The following is a 14,073-nucleotide window of genomic DNA, read 5'->3' as shown; positions in this document are numbered from 1 at the left end:
CAATACTGTGTGAAGAATAATTGTGAATGACTGAGATATTCTGAGTATTATAAACACTCAAATCAACTACAAAGGACTTATGAAGGAAGATGTTATCCATCTCCAGAGAAAGAAATGATAACTAGAAGTATGTATAGTCTAGTTTTACATGTCTCTGTCTATCTATCTATCTGTCTACCTGTCTGTCTGTCCATCTACCTATCTGTCTACCTGTCTGTCTGTCTGTCTGTCTATCTATCTATCTATCTATCTATCTATCTATCTATCTATCTATCTATCTATCTATCTCTGTGGCAAATGGTGGCCTTCTTTTAGTGTGAGGTGGGCAGGGAGGGAGGAAAAGAGACAGTTCAAAACTCAGAAAAAAGAAAATGCCAAGCTCCTCTGGAAACAAGTCAGGCCTGAGGTCCACTCTCCTGGGCAAGGTCATTTATTTTCTTGCGAGGAGAGAAAAGATATTTGAAGATGAAATATTTTGCTTCAAGATCACTGTCCAGTCTTCTGGAAAACTTTTTAAAAAATATTATTGTGATAACAAAACAGTAACATGCATGAATAGAAGAGCAGAATACATTTGTATAGTTTCATGTAAGACTGTATAGAAATATATAGGTATATAATGAAATTGGTAGGGTCAACTGATACCTGGCACTTTTCAAGCCTTAATCTGGTCTAATCCCCTCATTTAACGGAAGAAATGGATTCTAGAGATGAAGGCAGAAGTAACAAAACTAGTTGGGACCACAGCCCTAACTAGTACCCAGGTCTCCTGAGGCCTTGTCCAATAATACTCTTTCTAGCATCACATTTTCTCACCATTATAACCTTTATGACATGGAATTCCAAGTTCATGGATATAGGAAACTCCTGGGGTATAAACTCCACCAATGCAGATTTGCAAGTCATATGTAACTTAGTGGTCTTAGAAATTTGCCTGGAGCACTGAGGGGTTAAATAAATTGCCCACTGGTACACAGACAGATAATATGTGTCAGAGACATGACTGGGACCCAGTTCTTCCTTATTTCAAAGACAACTCTCTATCGATGTGGACTCTCAGTTATCTATTGTACCCTCACAATGTCCTTTAAAAAGTGGGTAGGTAGGCAGAACAGAATCCCCTGTTCATATATTTGCCCAGGGAAATGAAGGAAACATGAATAAACCTAGCATAAGGGCATGAAATCCCCTGAATCTTCACTCTTGTCAATCAGCTACAGCCCAAACCTTTGCTGCCCCCATGCGTCCACATGGGCAAAACTGGAATAGCCTTGTTTTTTTCTTCCAGATGAGCCAAAAAAATAAAAATAAAAATAAGGCATCTCATGAATCACAGGACTCTACAAAGCCCCTGAAAAAAAATCTGAGAATAATGAGAAGATTAGGTGTTAATGGAAATGACAATGTTGAGAGGTAGGAAAGATGTAGTCCACATAACAAGGAACAGCACGTTCATCAAGTATTAAAGATAGAAGATACAGGAGGAGACACAAAACTCTGAGATTACCTCTGAATTCGAATGCTTTGGTCTGAGAATCCCTGGGTATCAATCATCACATCTGCTTCATCCAGGACAAAAACACGAATCTTACTCAAATCTATCACTTTTCGTTTAAAACACCAATCTAGAACAGTCCCAGGAGTGCCAATGATAATTTGTTTGGTTATATCAGTACTTCTCGGAACTAAAGGAAAGAAAAAGATTCAATTTTTTTCTTAGATGCAAAGTCTCACCTTTCATAATATCTGGCTGGTTAAGTCAGAGCACACAGCACTAGAATGCAACTTTAATGAAACCTAAAAAGCAAAAAAATGCCACTTTGGGCTTTGTAAATGTTCAGGATAAAGTCCTGGAAATTCAGTTGAGTTCATCATAACAATCAAAAGAGCAGGATATGGGATGTGATCCTACCACACAGGTACTGAGACTATTTTAGAAGTCAGCCTGAATAAAATCAACTGTCTAGGAGCATCTGAGAACACTAAAAAGTTAGCCAAGACTTTCTTAGTTGGCACATACCTCGGTTTCCTCGCACAGCATACAGCACTTCAACATCAACACAAAATTTTCCCATCTGCTCAACCACACGTCCAGTTTGCAGAGCCAATTCATAAGTTGGAGCTAAGCAGAGACACTTAAGGTAGAATAGGGAAAAAAAATTACAAAAGCAAACCTTTGGGGACTGGGGCTAGAAAGAGGTATAGAAATGCCTGGCTGTAGATTTTAAGTTTAAAATGTCAACTTTGGCTGAATGTATTTAATGGTTGGCAAATTAGGAGAAGATTTTTGAGATAGGGGACAAACTATCTTTCATATATTCCTTTTGAAAAAGTCACAAAAGAAATATCCAACAATATAGCCACTAGATACTATATATTTGTAGATGGGAGTGGGGAATGCAAAGAGGAAATACTAGGAAGTCATAATGTAAATGTAGGTTCTTATCACTATCCATAGGGTATTATAATCTAACTGATCTCCCTGCCTCTAGCTTTTTTCCCCACCTAAATCTATCATTCCCAGCATCCTATTTCCAGTTTAATTTTGCTGTTTCATCGCTCTGTAACTCATTTTACTTCTTTCAAAGCTTTTAATGGCTCCCAGATTCTAGGATAAAGTCCAAACTGCTTAGATTGGCATTCAGAGGGCTCTTCCCAATGTAGATTCAACTTTGTTTTACTTATCTTCTATGTGTCTCCTCTACTCCAGACAATACGGTCTACTCATTGTTCTCACACATGGCATGCAGGTGGATATCTATCCACTATTACTACGACAATCCTCTTACCTGAGTTGACTTCCTCTTTCTCTATATATTTAAACCCTGCTCTTACATCAAGGTCACATTCAAGTTCTGTTGTTCCACTTAAACTTACTGTGATTCTGAGACCCTTCCTCAATCTCCCTAGCCCTGGAACCCTTTGTGTCTGCATCTATTGCAACTATTGTTGATTTTGGTACATTTATGTCCTATCTTCCCAACTAGGACTGAAAGTCTTGGAGGCTAGTAAAGAACATTAGGCCTGTTTCCCCAATGCCAGCCACAATACTCTGCACAGACTAGGTCTAGGAGGAATGATGATGCTGGTGATGTAGAAAAATGGATGGATAAATCCATGGCTGCTCCAGCCAGGGTATTATAATCCTAATACCAACTAGGTTAGACTGGAAGAGGAAAATAACGTACCATGAAGATGCTGAGAAATACTTTATATTTGTGTCCTAACTTTAATGCGTGAAACACATATTTATTAATTTTCTACTGTGTGCTAGGTATTAGAGAGATAAAAACAAAGCATCTGCTGCCCTCAAGAAATCTCAAACGAAAACAAGGAAGTACAAGGTAATGTGAAGTGAGAGCACTAACCTCTGGAGGTGGGAAAAGACTGGGGAAAGATTCCTGAAGAAGAGGACACCTAAGCTAGGTCTTAAGAAGGATTCTGGGAGGCAGGGATCGTGAAGGAATGCATCTGAACAGCTGTATGAATGCATGGAGGCAGGCGCTGGGTTGCCAAATTTGGGGAACAGCTAGCAGTTTTGTCTAGTTAGATAGTAGAATTAATAAAGTAAGGTTAAAAAGATAGACTGCAGCCATACTGTAGCGCACCTTGAATTCTAGGCTAACGAGTATGTAGGAAGCTATCCATAGGTTTTGAGCCAGGGAATAACATGGTCAGATCTGTGCCTGAAAAATGACAACTGTGTGGATGAAATGAAGATGTCAGAGACAGAAAGCAGGGAAACTAACTAACATAGGGAAGAAGAGAGGGCCACTAAAACCCAAGTCAACTACGGCACTAGTTCAGGTGAGATATGAGGAGGGCCTGAAATAGGGTGATGGCCATATGAATGGAAAAAAGGGAACGAAGACAAGAGATGATGTGGAGATAGAATTGCCAGGACATGGTGATTTAGTGGACATAAGACATAAAACAGAAGGAAGAAACTAAGATGACTCTGAGGTTATGAACTTTGGTTTAAAACTGGAATAGATGCTCTCTGCAGAAATAGGAAAGTCTAGAGGAGGAGCACATTTGAATTGGAATAGATAATTTGTTTTGGAAAGGCTGAGCCTGGAATGTTGATGGGACATTCAGGTGCAGACATCTAGCAGGCATCTGACTTGTGTGTTCATCCTTTGAGGCTGAAAAAGACCATACCATCAGAGACATGATGACATGACTTGCACTTGACTTTGTTTTGAGTGATGGAGCACTGTGCAAGGTCACCAGCCTCACTTTTCCTGCAGAGCCATCTGAATCCAGTGACCAGATATTCATCAGGATGACTGGAGATGACCCAGGATGCACTGGGAGACCTTGGGTCCTTTAGGCCAAGGTCTTTGCAGGTACTTACTTAGGGTGAGGTAATGCCCATTCATTGAATAACCTTGTTTAAGAAGTAGCCTGGGCATGGCCCCTTTAATAAGTCCAAGAAAAAAGAAAGACATCAGGTTGGGAGGGAAACAGCAATAGTTACTATTGATAATCACTCTAAAGCTAGGAGTGTCCAGAAGAGAAAAGACAGGGGAGGGGAGAGGGGGGGGAGGGGAGGGGAGAGGGCCAGTAAAAACCCAAGTCAACTGGGCATCTTTTGGCCATCCAAATTTACCTTCCTTTGGAGAGGAGAAGGAAGAGGAGGGGGAGGGGGAGGCAGACAGGAGAGGAAGAGCTGAGCTACCCAGCTAGCTTCGTCCCCATTCAACCAGGTGCGTCTACTCACAGGATTGTGTTCATCCTTCGTTGCCAAAGAAGACCATACCATCAGAGAAATGATGACATGACTTGCACTTGATTTTGTTTTGAGTGAGGGAGGGCTGTGTAGGTCACCAGCCTCACTTCTCCACCAGAGCCATCTGAACCCAGTGACCAGATATTCATCAGGATGACTGGAGATAGAGAGATTAATGTTGTCCTGTCTGACTCTTTGTGGCCCCATATGGGGTTGGGTTATCTTGGTAAAGATATTGGAGTAGTTTGCCAGTTCATTTTACAGATGAGAAATGTGGCAAACAATGTTAAATGATTTGCTCAGGGTCACACAGCTAGTAAGCGTCTGAGGCCAGGTTTGAACTCAGGAAGATGAGTCTTCTTGACTCTAAGGCCAGAGCTTTATTTACTATTCCACCTAACTTCCCTAAAGATTAATACTGCATATGTAGATTAAGGAGTCCATTTACATGGAGGTCATAAACGGGAGTAGATCAGATCACCAAGGGAGAAAACGTAGTGAGAGAAGTAAAGAGGGCCAAAGACAGAACCATTAGGAAAAACAACATTCATGGGGTAGTAGAAGGATAATGAACTAGCAAGAAAACTGAGGAATACTGAGACAAGTAGCAGAAGCAGGAAACGGTAGTGTTCTAAAAATCCCTTTGGTAGCTGTGTAGAAGATGAAATGGAGTAGAGAGAGATTTGAAGATGGGAAAACAGGTGGCAAAAAGAGTAACTCATATGAGAGGTGAAAAAAGTCTGTACTAAAGAGGTGACTGTGTAAATAAAGAGGATTGGATGCAAGAAATGTTGGGGAGTTACAAGAGGCAATATCTGGCAACTGACTGGATATGTGGGGTGAGGGAGAGTGAGGTATTAAGGATAATGTCAAGATTACAAGCCTGGGAAGTTGGAAAAATGGTGGTGACTTAGACAGAAATAGGGAAGTCGCATGGAAAGATAATGAGTTTTACTCTGGACATGTTCTCTGTGATGTCCAGTATGAAATAACCAATAGATAGTTGGTGATGTGAGAATGAAGCTCAGGAGAAAGACGGGTGTTGGATCTGTACCTCAGAGAGTCATTTGCATAGAGATGGTAATTAAACTCGTGGGAGTTGATGGAGTCACCAAGAGAGATTGTAGAAAGAGAAGAGAATGAATGAGTTACTGCAGTTTGGGAGAAGGGGAAGAGGGTTTTGTACATTTTTCCCCTGGCTGGCCATTACATATACTACAAGGGTCACGATTGTTCTTTCTCACCTCTTTCTTACCTGTGGAAACAGCTCTGGGGCATTAACTCTGCTTAGCATTGCCAAGACAAAGGCAGCTGTTTTGCCTGTTCCAGACTGGCTCTGTGCTATGAGGTTCTGGGGTCTACAGGATAACAGGAAACCATTAAACTTAAAGCCAGTCTAAGAGATGAAAACAAGTCAAGCCATTTTACAAGAGCCCTTGGGACTTACGGGTGCGCCAGCATCATGGGAAGGGCCATCTCCTGGATTTTTGATGGTCTGTTGAATCCCATTGCATAAATCCCTTTCAGTAACTCTTCCTTTCTATTAAAAATAAATTGAAGACTTGCAAGTCTGTGGCTAATTTATACATTAACGATTTGTAGGCATCCCCTACATTGGGATACAGGACAATCTACCTGTTCCTTCTCATCCCGTGTGATTCCTGTCCCTATTCTCACAGATTCCCCCATGGAAGATCTGCCCACCATGCTTGAGGTCTTTTAACACTGAATGGAGAGGAGGGGAGCACATGGCCTGCTCTCCTGTTATTCCTCACTCTGACTACATGAGCATTTAAGAAATGCATACCTGAACAGTAACTCCTTAAAGAGGTATATTCATCGAATGGTTGTATATCACTCAAAGTGAGAATCTGATAAGACCTTAATCTAAAATGGCCAGGGTCCCATATTGCATCCTGGGCCATCTCCAGTCATGCAGATGAATATCAGGCCACTGGACCCAGATGCCTCTGGAGGAGAAAGTGAGGCTGGTGACTTTGCACAGCCCTCCCTCACTCAAATCAAAGTCAAGTGCAAGTCATGTCCTCATCTTGATGTCATGGTCCTCTTCAAAGAAGAAAAGACAAACACAACCAATGACAACCTGAACAATACCTAAATGCTGCTGAATTATTTTTAAGGCCATGGACTATGACTTGTCTTAAAAAAAATATTTAATATAACTTTCTTGATGCTCCATGTATACAAGCATAGCTCAGACCAGGATACTTGCACTTTCTTAATTATTTGCATGTAAATTATTCACTTGGATTACTGAAAATCAATTGTGAATCTGAGAGAGTCCTCCTTACCTACCATATTCAGCAGACTTCTGGGCTACTTCTCATCTTGAGTAGGGGTATAGAAACTCATTTTATTTACTCATTTTAAGTTAGCCAAGATAAACTTAAGTTAGGAAGACAAATATATTCTTCCTGACACAGCACTGTAAGAGTTACAGAATATTTAACACATATTATCTATTTGCTCTTCATAATAGAGTAGGCAGACAGTTTCCCCTTCCCTCCCCCACCCCCATTGGACTTGTGATTTCATTGGTGTGGTGAACTCCCTGTGTGGAAACTGTGTACTAACACAGATCAATGAACCACCTATAGCTTATAGCTTTAGAAAGCTCCTTGGGGCACTGACCAGTTACGTGACTTGCCCATGGTCACACAGCTAGTAGAGGTGTCAGAGGTAGGACTTAACCCTAGGTCTTCCTGACTCCTAGGCTGGCCCTTTATCCAACATGACACAGTAACTCTCATGAGACAGTTACTTGTGTGTATTATCCTTATTTTACAGATGAAGATACTGATGATCAGAGAGTGACTTGTCCATGGACACACAACAAGTAAGCATCAGAGATAGGATTTAAACTCAGGTTTTTCCTGATTCCAGGTCTAGCGTTCTTTCCAGCACATCACACAATCTCAAGAGCAAAGTAAGATGCAGTTATTTTCCCCATCAACTGCTATTCAAAATAGATTTAGAAGTAATATTTTTAATATTCCTAATTTAGTTGTATCTTAAGTATTTCAAATATACATGTCTCATTCAACATTGAAAACATGTCAGAAAGCAAAGAAATCCCTTCTTGATGTCCTGCCCCTGCATGCTACTGACACAATCTTTCCTGAGCTATAGATTTTGGCATTTTCCAAAGCTGACCCAGTAATGAAATACTCACAGTCGCAACTCTTCAAATGTCTTTACTGAATAGAGGGGAGAGCTAGGATCCTTCTGTAAGACTTCCACACGGTGAGTGGACTCTACTAAAGACTGCCGGATTAGTTTGTTCAAGAGTGAGTTGGCAGCCAAATCCACTGAGGAAAACAAAATAAGAATGGAACGCTGTGGTAGGGATACAAACCTAGTGAACTATGTACACAGATTGCATCAAAATTGAGAGTTTACATTTTAATGCATCTGTGGTTGCCTGTTTTCTCAATTAAAACTGGAAAGGATGATACTGAACTAGGAAGAGGCTGTCTTCCTTCTTTTGTGAGTACAGAGCTTTCAGTGTTTCTGGTACATATGCCTGCTCCCTACCATAAGCAAGCCTACATCCACCTGAGACCCAGCTCTTCCCACTGTCACTCCATTCTTCTTCCCCCAAATACGCTTGGACCCCTCCTGTTATTTCCTCTACTCTTTTTCTTTTTCCTTCCTAAACAATTCCCAAGATATTGATCATCCAAAAGGGAATCTCCAATGGAGATTAACCTTATACAAGGCCGTGAAGAATAACTAAATCGACTAAAACCAAAATGCCAAATACATATATGCAAATAAACATTTTACCCATATCTTCTTCTTCATCATCTTCAGAATTATTAATGGAAGCACCTGAAAGGAAGAAACATTCCCCCCACCCCCCCAAAAGAGGGAAGGTAAGATATATAAACGTTGGGAAGGGATATACTCTAGCCTCTTCATCTCTGTGTTGCACAAACCAATTAATACACTGCTTTCACATCACCCTCCTACTAAAAAATCTGCAACCTTTCTCCGTTACTGATAGGATAAAGTTCAAATTCCTTAGTTTCATCACTTTACACTTACACTGGGCTGGGCATGGTTGTATATACCTGTAATCCCTGTTACTTGAGTAAGCAAAGACTGGTAGATTGTTTGAGTTTAGGAGTTCTGAGATGCAAGAGGGCTAAAGTTGATCAGGAGTCCATACTAAATAATAACCAACACCAATATAGTGGACCCTGGGAGCACCAGGCTTTCTAAGGAGAGGTAAACTGATCCAGGTCGGAAAATGAGAGGTTAAAGCTTCTGTGCCAATCTGTTTTGGGATTAGGTATGTGAGTGGCTGCTACTTGTTCCAGCCTAGGTAAGATGGGATGATACAGTCTCAGAACATAACAGAAGCAAAACACCTATGTTGATCTGGACCTACCCTCCCTTTTTATTTTCCACTACTACCCTATATGGATTCTGTACTCTAATTGTATTGGTTTACTCAATATTCTCTGAGCAGATGCACATTCCTTTTTTTCTTTTTATCAGAAGTGTTTTCCTGCCTTCTCTCTGTTTATCCAAATTCTATGCATCTTTCAAGTATCTGCTCCAAATCAATCTTTTCTATGAAGCCACATCTGATGACCATAATCTGCTTTTTGTTGCTACAGCATTTATGACTTGTGCCTTGCATTTGGCACTTATCATGACTGTCTTATAACATGCTGTGTGGTTGATATTATTATATTTAATTTTTCACAGAAATGTTTCATTTGTCCACTTGGGCTATATGCTTCTTTGTACAATATACAACATTATACATAAAGGATATGCAAATTTCTGTTCAGTGAATAACTTGTACTTATAGAATGCTTTAAGGGACATAAAGCACTTTCTAAACACCAACTCATGCCTGGTTTACAGGTAACATAAGGAATATTTATGTCCCATCTAATAAGCCATTATGTCCAGCTCTCTCCAAAGTTACCAATGATCTCTTAATTGCCAAATCTAATGACCCTTTCTCAGTCTTTACCCTTTTAAATCTCTCTGTAGCCCTCGATAAGGTAGATTATTCTCTTCTTGACACACTTTTTTATCTAGTTTTTTTGTGATACTGTTTTCTCTTTTTTTCTTCTGCTGATACTTTTCTGTAATTATCTGTGCTTGGTCTTCATCTGCATTATGTCCACTAACTCTGAGTGCTCCCCAAGGTTCTGTACTGAGCCCTCCTCTTTTCTGACTTTATGCTATCTGACTTGGTAATCCCATCAGTTTCCTTGGGTTCATTATTCATTTTTCTGCAGATGTACATTATCTAAATCTAGTCACTTTCCTTAGTTATAGCTCTTTATCACCAACTGCCTTTTGGACATCTGTAATTGAATGTACCCTAGCCACTTCAAATTTGACATGTTCAGAACAGAGCTCATTCTCTACCCCACTTCCACCCAATTCTCCCACTTTTTATGAACTTTCCAGGACACCATGTATACAACTAGTAAGTTCTAGAGCCAAGATTCAAACACAGCTCTCAAGTCAAAGTCCAGCATTTTTTTCTACTTTCCATATTGTGTCTCATGAGTGAATCTTAAACATGCATAAAGGCTATAGAAACTTTCAGTTTCAGAAAAATCCACTCATCTGTAAAATTTACATTTCCTTCCCCTACATTTGCCAAAATTACCTCCCTAGTCATTATCCCTTTTTTCTTTCTACAACGTGAGCAAATATTTGTCTTGAGAACACAGCAAACTTCTTCATACAAAAAGCTAAACAACATGAAATCAATTTCTTCTTGGTCTTGATAGGCCTTCCCACATTGTCATGAATTAATCATTTAAGCAATAAGGTTTACTAATTTCTTATTCTAGCAACAAGAGTCCACAGAATCAGGCATACTTTAAAATTACCCTTCATCCTCAAACATAAAACTGGCTCTAAAAATGTTTGCCTAAGCATAGTGACCATGCAAGGCTTGAGTACTCTTTTAGGTAGCATTGCTCTCCTGTTTTTTTGTTTTTTTTCCCTTCTAGCTCATTGATAACAGTAGCAACTGTTCCTGGTGTGTGGAGCCTAAAGCTAGGCCTACTTAGCTACCAAGAAGGGGTGAATTTTGGTCTCTTGTAGGCAGAAGTAGCAGAACCGCCCAAATGCTTACAGAAGGCTCTAGGGTTAAACCCCTACTTTCTTGGGTGCTTCCCTTTGTGACAACTGTTAGAAAGATACAGCAAACAAAGCAAGAAGGACATTTATCCTCTTTCCCTCCACTGACTTAAGCAGAGGCTGTTTAATAAATATTTTGCTAACAAAACATATGATCAGCTTGAATACTTAATTCAATACTTAAATGATCTTTTTTTTTGGTCAGGGTGGATGCTTTCTCCAATTATGTGCCTTAGACAGTTGTTTCTCTTGTTTCATGAAATACTTTGGCCAAAATATTCATTACCCTGCTGCCAACCTTTTGGTGATGAGCCTTTTTGAATCTAGGTAAGCTGATCCTCAGAAAACAAGCATCCCTTACTTGATGCTCGTGTTCCAATGGCATAGTTTGAAAACCTGGTTACCTCCTTGTGGGGTTGAGGCACTGGAGTGGGATTACAGACATTTGTGCTTGAATTTTTCCAGCTTCCCTCCTGCTACTTTGAAAGGAGAATTTAACACATTATTTAATTTCAGTTTATCCTCATTTCACTCAGTTTGGATAAAACATTTCAAAAAGTACATAGGTGGCATGAATAGTTGTGATCAAAAAGAAAAACGCTAGAGGAACTTTACTAACTCCGTGAGAAAACAAAGTTTACTCCCAGTTAGAGAGGAATCATAGTATGGTGGAGAGTGAGCTGGCTTCCAAGCCAGTAAGATGTGGGTTTAAGTCCACGTCCAACACTTACTGACTGTGTGACCTTGGGCAAGTCACTTAACAGTTCAGCGTTCTAGGCAACTCTCTAAAACTGTAAGTGGCAACAAAAGGTACCAACCTACATTGGCAGAGCTTCTTCACCATGGAGTTTCCTATATCAGTGAAATCACAATCACAGGTCCATTCCCCAATCTATTTCTATGTTTGTCCTTCAACTAGAATGCATTGCCCCCTACAGATGCACATATGCATGCCTTGATATATATTTAAAAGATATAATTTGTATGCAAATATATAAATTCATTCATAAACACAAATTCATATATAAATGCATATGTATATATATAAAATACAAATAGAAAAGACATGTGTATGTATAAATACACAAAGTTTCGCAAATCTTCATTCAGTTTAAACATATTAAAGCCATATATGTATATATAACATATATTACACACATATGAAACATAAAATATGACAAACTATATAATAAAACACACATAATTATAAAAGATATATAACATATACTTTTATTGTTATATAATAAAACAGTATATATACATATAAATACACACACCTGTCTTTTCAATGTGTAATCTCAGTGCTTGGCACATGGCTTTTAGTGAATGTTTTTTCATTCATTCAAATTTTCTCTGGGAAATGCTGCTCAGTTCTACCGTTGACTAATTTTTACCCTTGTCCCCAATTTAGTCTGCATCCAAGCTCTTGCTGATACTCTGTTCCTTAGTCATTTTCTTGTTTCATGTATATTACCATTCTTTTTTCTTCAACCACAGGTGTAACCTCTTTGGGAAAGAACATGGACGAGAGCTACAAGGACATTAACTGGGCTTTCAGCGCCTTGCGCCCCGAAGTTCTCAACTGGTTGGTTCATTGAGGGACACACATCAAAAAGCCAACGTATTTGCCTACGCAAACCAACTACGCCTTAATCCTGGCACCACTCACCTAGTCCAGGGACCGTGGCACTCTTTAGACCCCGAAGACTCTTCCGGGGAATGAGATTTGAGAACTATTGGAAAACATAAATTTCGGGCAGTCTCAGGTAGGGAAGGTCAGCTCGGGGCTAAGGGCTGGAGGGTTTGTACTTAAGAGTCATCAAGGACGCAGTGACCTTCCAGTCCTACACAAGCCAAGTGGCCTGCGGTCACGGCTGTCTGGAGGACCTGTCTCCGCTGGCCTAGTTATCCAGATCTTCTTCTATTAAGTCACTGGTCCCACCTGCGGGGGATCTTTCCCTGGCGGGCCAGGTAGATGCTAAACGAGGACAAGTCGCCGCAGGCAGCTGCTGCCCGCTGCTTCCCCAGGTGGACTTGGGGGGGACCCCAGGGGAGGACTTGGCCCCCTGCGCATCCCTGTCCTACTGACCGGGTTCCCGGACAGGGCTCCGGGTCGTCCCTCCCAGGAGGTGCAGACTGGTCTCCCCCGCCCCCGCCCCCATCTCGCCTCCAGGAGGGTCTCCCCGCCCGCCCGGGGCTTTCCCTGGCCTCCGGGTGCGTCTCTGCTTCCTCCGCCCTCCAGGGTTCTCCAACCCCTGCCCCCAGCCCACACCGTGCCCCCGATCCCTGGCCGGCTGTCCCTGCTCTCACATCCCCGCCCAACCGCAAGCCCCGCGTCCGCCCCAGCCCGAGGGGTGGGGGGCCGTTACGTGGCTACTGAGCCGCTCGCTCTCCGCCGCCCCAGCTTCTCCTCCCCAAAGTAACGACGCCATAGCTCCCGCCGCTCGCCGCTACTGGGGCTCAGGCTCCTACGCCCCGCACGTGCTTCCAATACAGGCACGAGGGCGTGCCCCGCCCCCGCGCCTGGGCCAATGAGCTGGCGGGAGGGGAGGACGCACGGGCGGGGCGGGGCGGGGCAGGATTCCCCTGTGTATATTGGGAGGCTCTTATTTATACCTGCAGATCCTGTAACGGGGTATCTTTACCTGCGGCCTTGAATTTGCCTTTTTTTAAAAATTATATTATGCATTTTCAAAACATGATTCTGAGAAGAGGTCCAGAGGTTTCATCAGGTTCACCACACACACACACACACACACACACACACACACACACACACACACACACACACACACACACACAGACACCGGTTAAGAACACCTAATATAGTCCAATTTCTTCATTTTTATGTATGAATAAAGTAAGTCCTGAAGGTGTTGGTAACTAGATTGGCCATTGAGCACTGCAGGTAGGGGAGTATTTTGGACATTGCCCTAAAGCACTTTCTCCAATGTCAAATCTAGAACCAGGTGAGTATTGATGACCATGACCTGTGCCTGAACTTCCTCCTAGACCCTGTGACTAAATGAGTTATTAGAAAGCACCCACCAGTAGACTTTAGACACCCAGGCAAAGTTCTGCACACAATGCACAACAGCTGGGAAGGAGCTTGGAAAAAGAGGGGTGACAAAGTGTGCTCTGTGTGAAGGGAGGATGTAATGAAAAAGGTTCAAGATGATCAAGGAGCTGGTTGTAGAAGG

General features: G+C 41.5%; 1 protein-coding gene across 2 annotated transcripts in view; it reads right to left on the bottom strand.

Moving 5' to 3' along the window:
• DDX25 (DEAD-box helicase 25) overlaps positions 1-13,406 on the bottom strand; it is a 38,389-nt gene extending 24,983 nt beyond the window's left edge. Inside the window, exons 1-8 of one of the 2 annotated variants that reach the window (XM_072611510.1) lie at positions 13,243-13,406; positions 12,543-12,606; positions 8,540-8,584; positions 7,926-8,061; positions 6,180-6,272; positions 5,988-6,090; positions 2,021-2,135; positions 1,508-1,685 (exon numbers count right to left, since the gene is read on the bottom strand). In XM_072611510.1, coding sequence (XP_072467611.1) covers positions 1,508-1,685; positions 2,021-2,135; positions 5,988-6,090; positions 6,180-6,272; positions 7,926-8,061; positions 8,540-8,584; positions 12,543-12,606; positions 13,243-13,305 — 797 coding nt within the window. In that variant the 5' untranslated portion in view covers positions 13,306-13,406. Of the gene's footprint in view, positions 1-1,507; positions 1,686-2,020; positions 2,136-5,987; positions 6,091-6,179; positions 6,273-7,925; positions 8,062-8,539; positions 8,585-12,542; positions 12,615-13,242 lie in introns of those variants that run through there. The other variant, XM_072611511.1, reaches the window with a different exon arrangement.
• Between the last annotated feature and the right edge of the window lie 667 nt (positions 13,407-14,073).

This window comes from Notamacropus eugenii, chromosome 5 (genome assembly GCF_028372415.1).
Source record: "Notamacropus eugenii isolate mMacEug1 chromosome 5, mMacEug1.pri_v2, whole genome shotgun sequence".
NCBI lineage: Eukaryota > Metazoa > Chordata > Mammalia > Diprotodontia > Macropodidae > Notamacropus > Notamacropus eugenii.
This window is presented reverse-complemented; position numbering and strand designations above follow the sequence as displayed.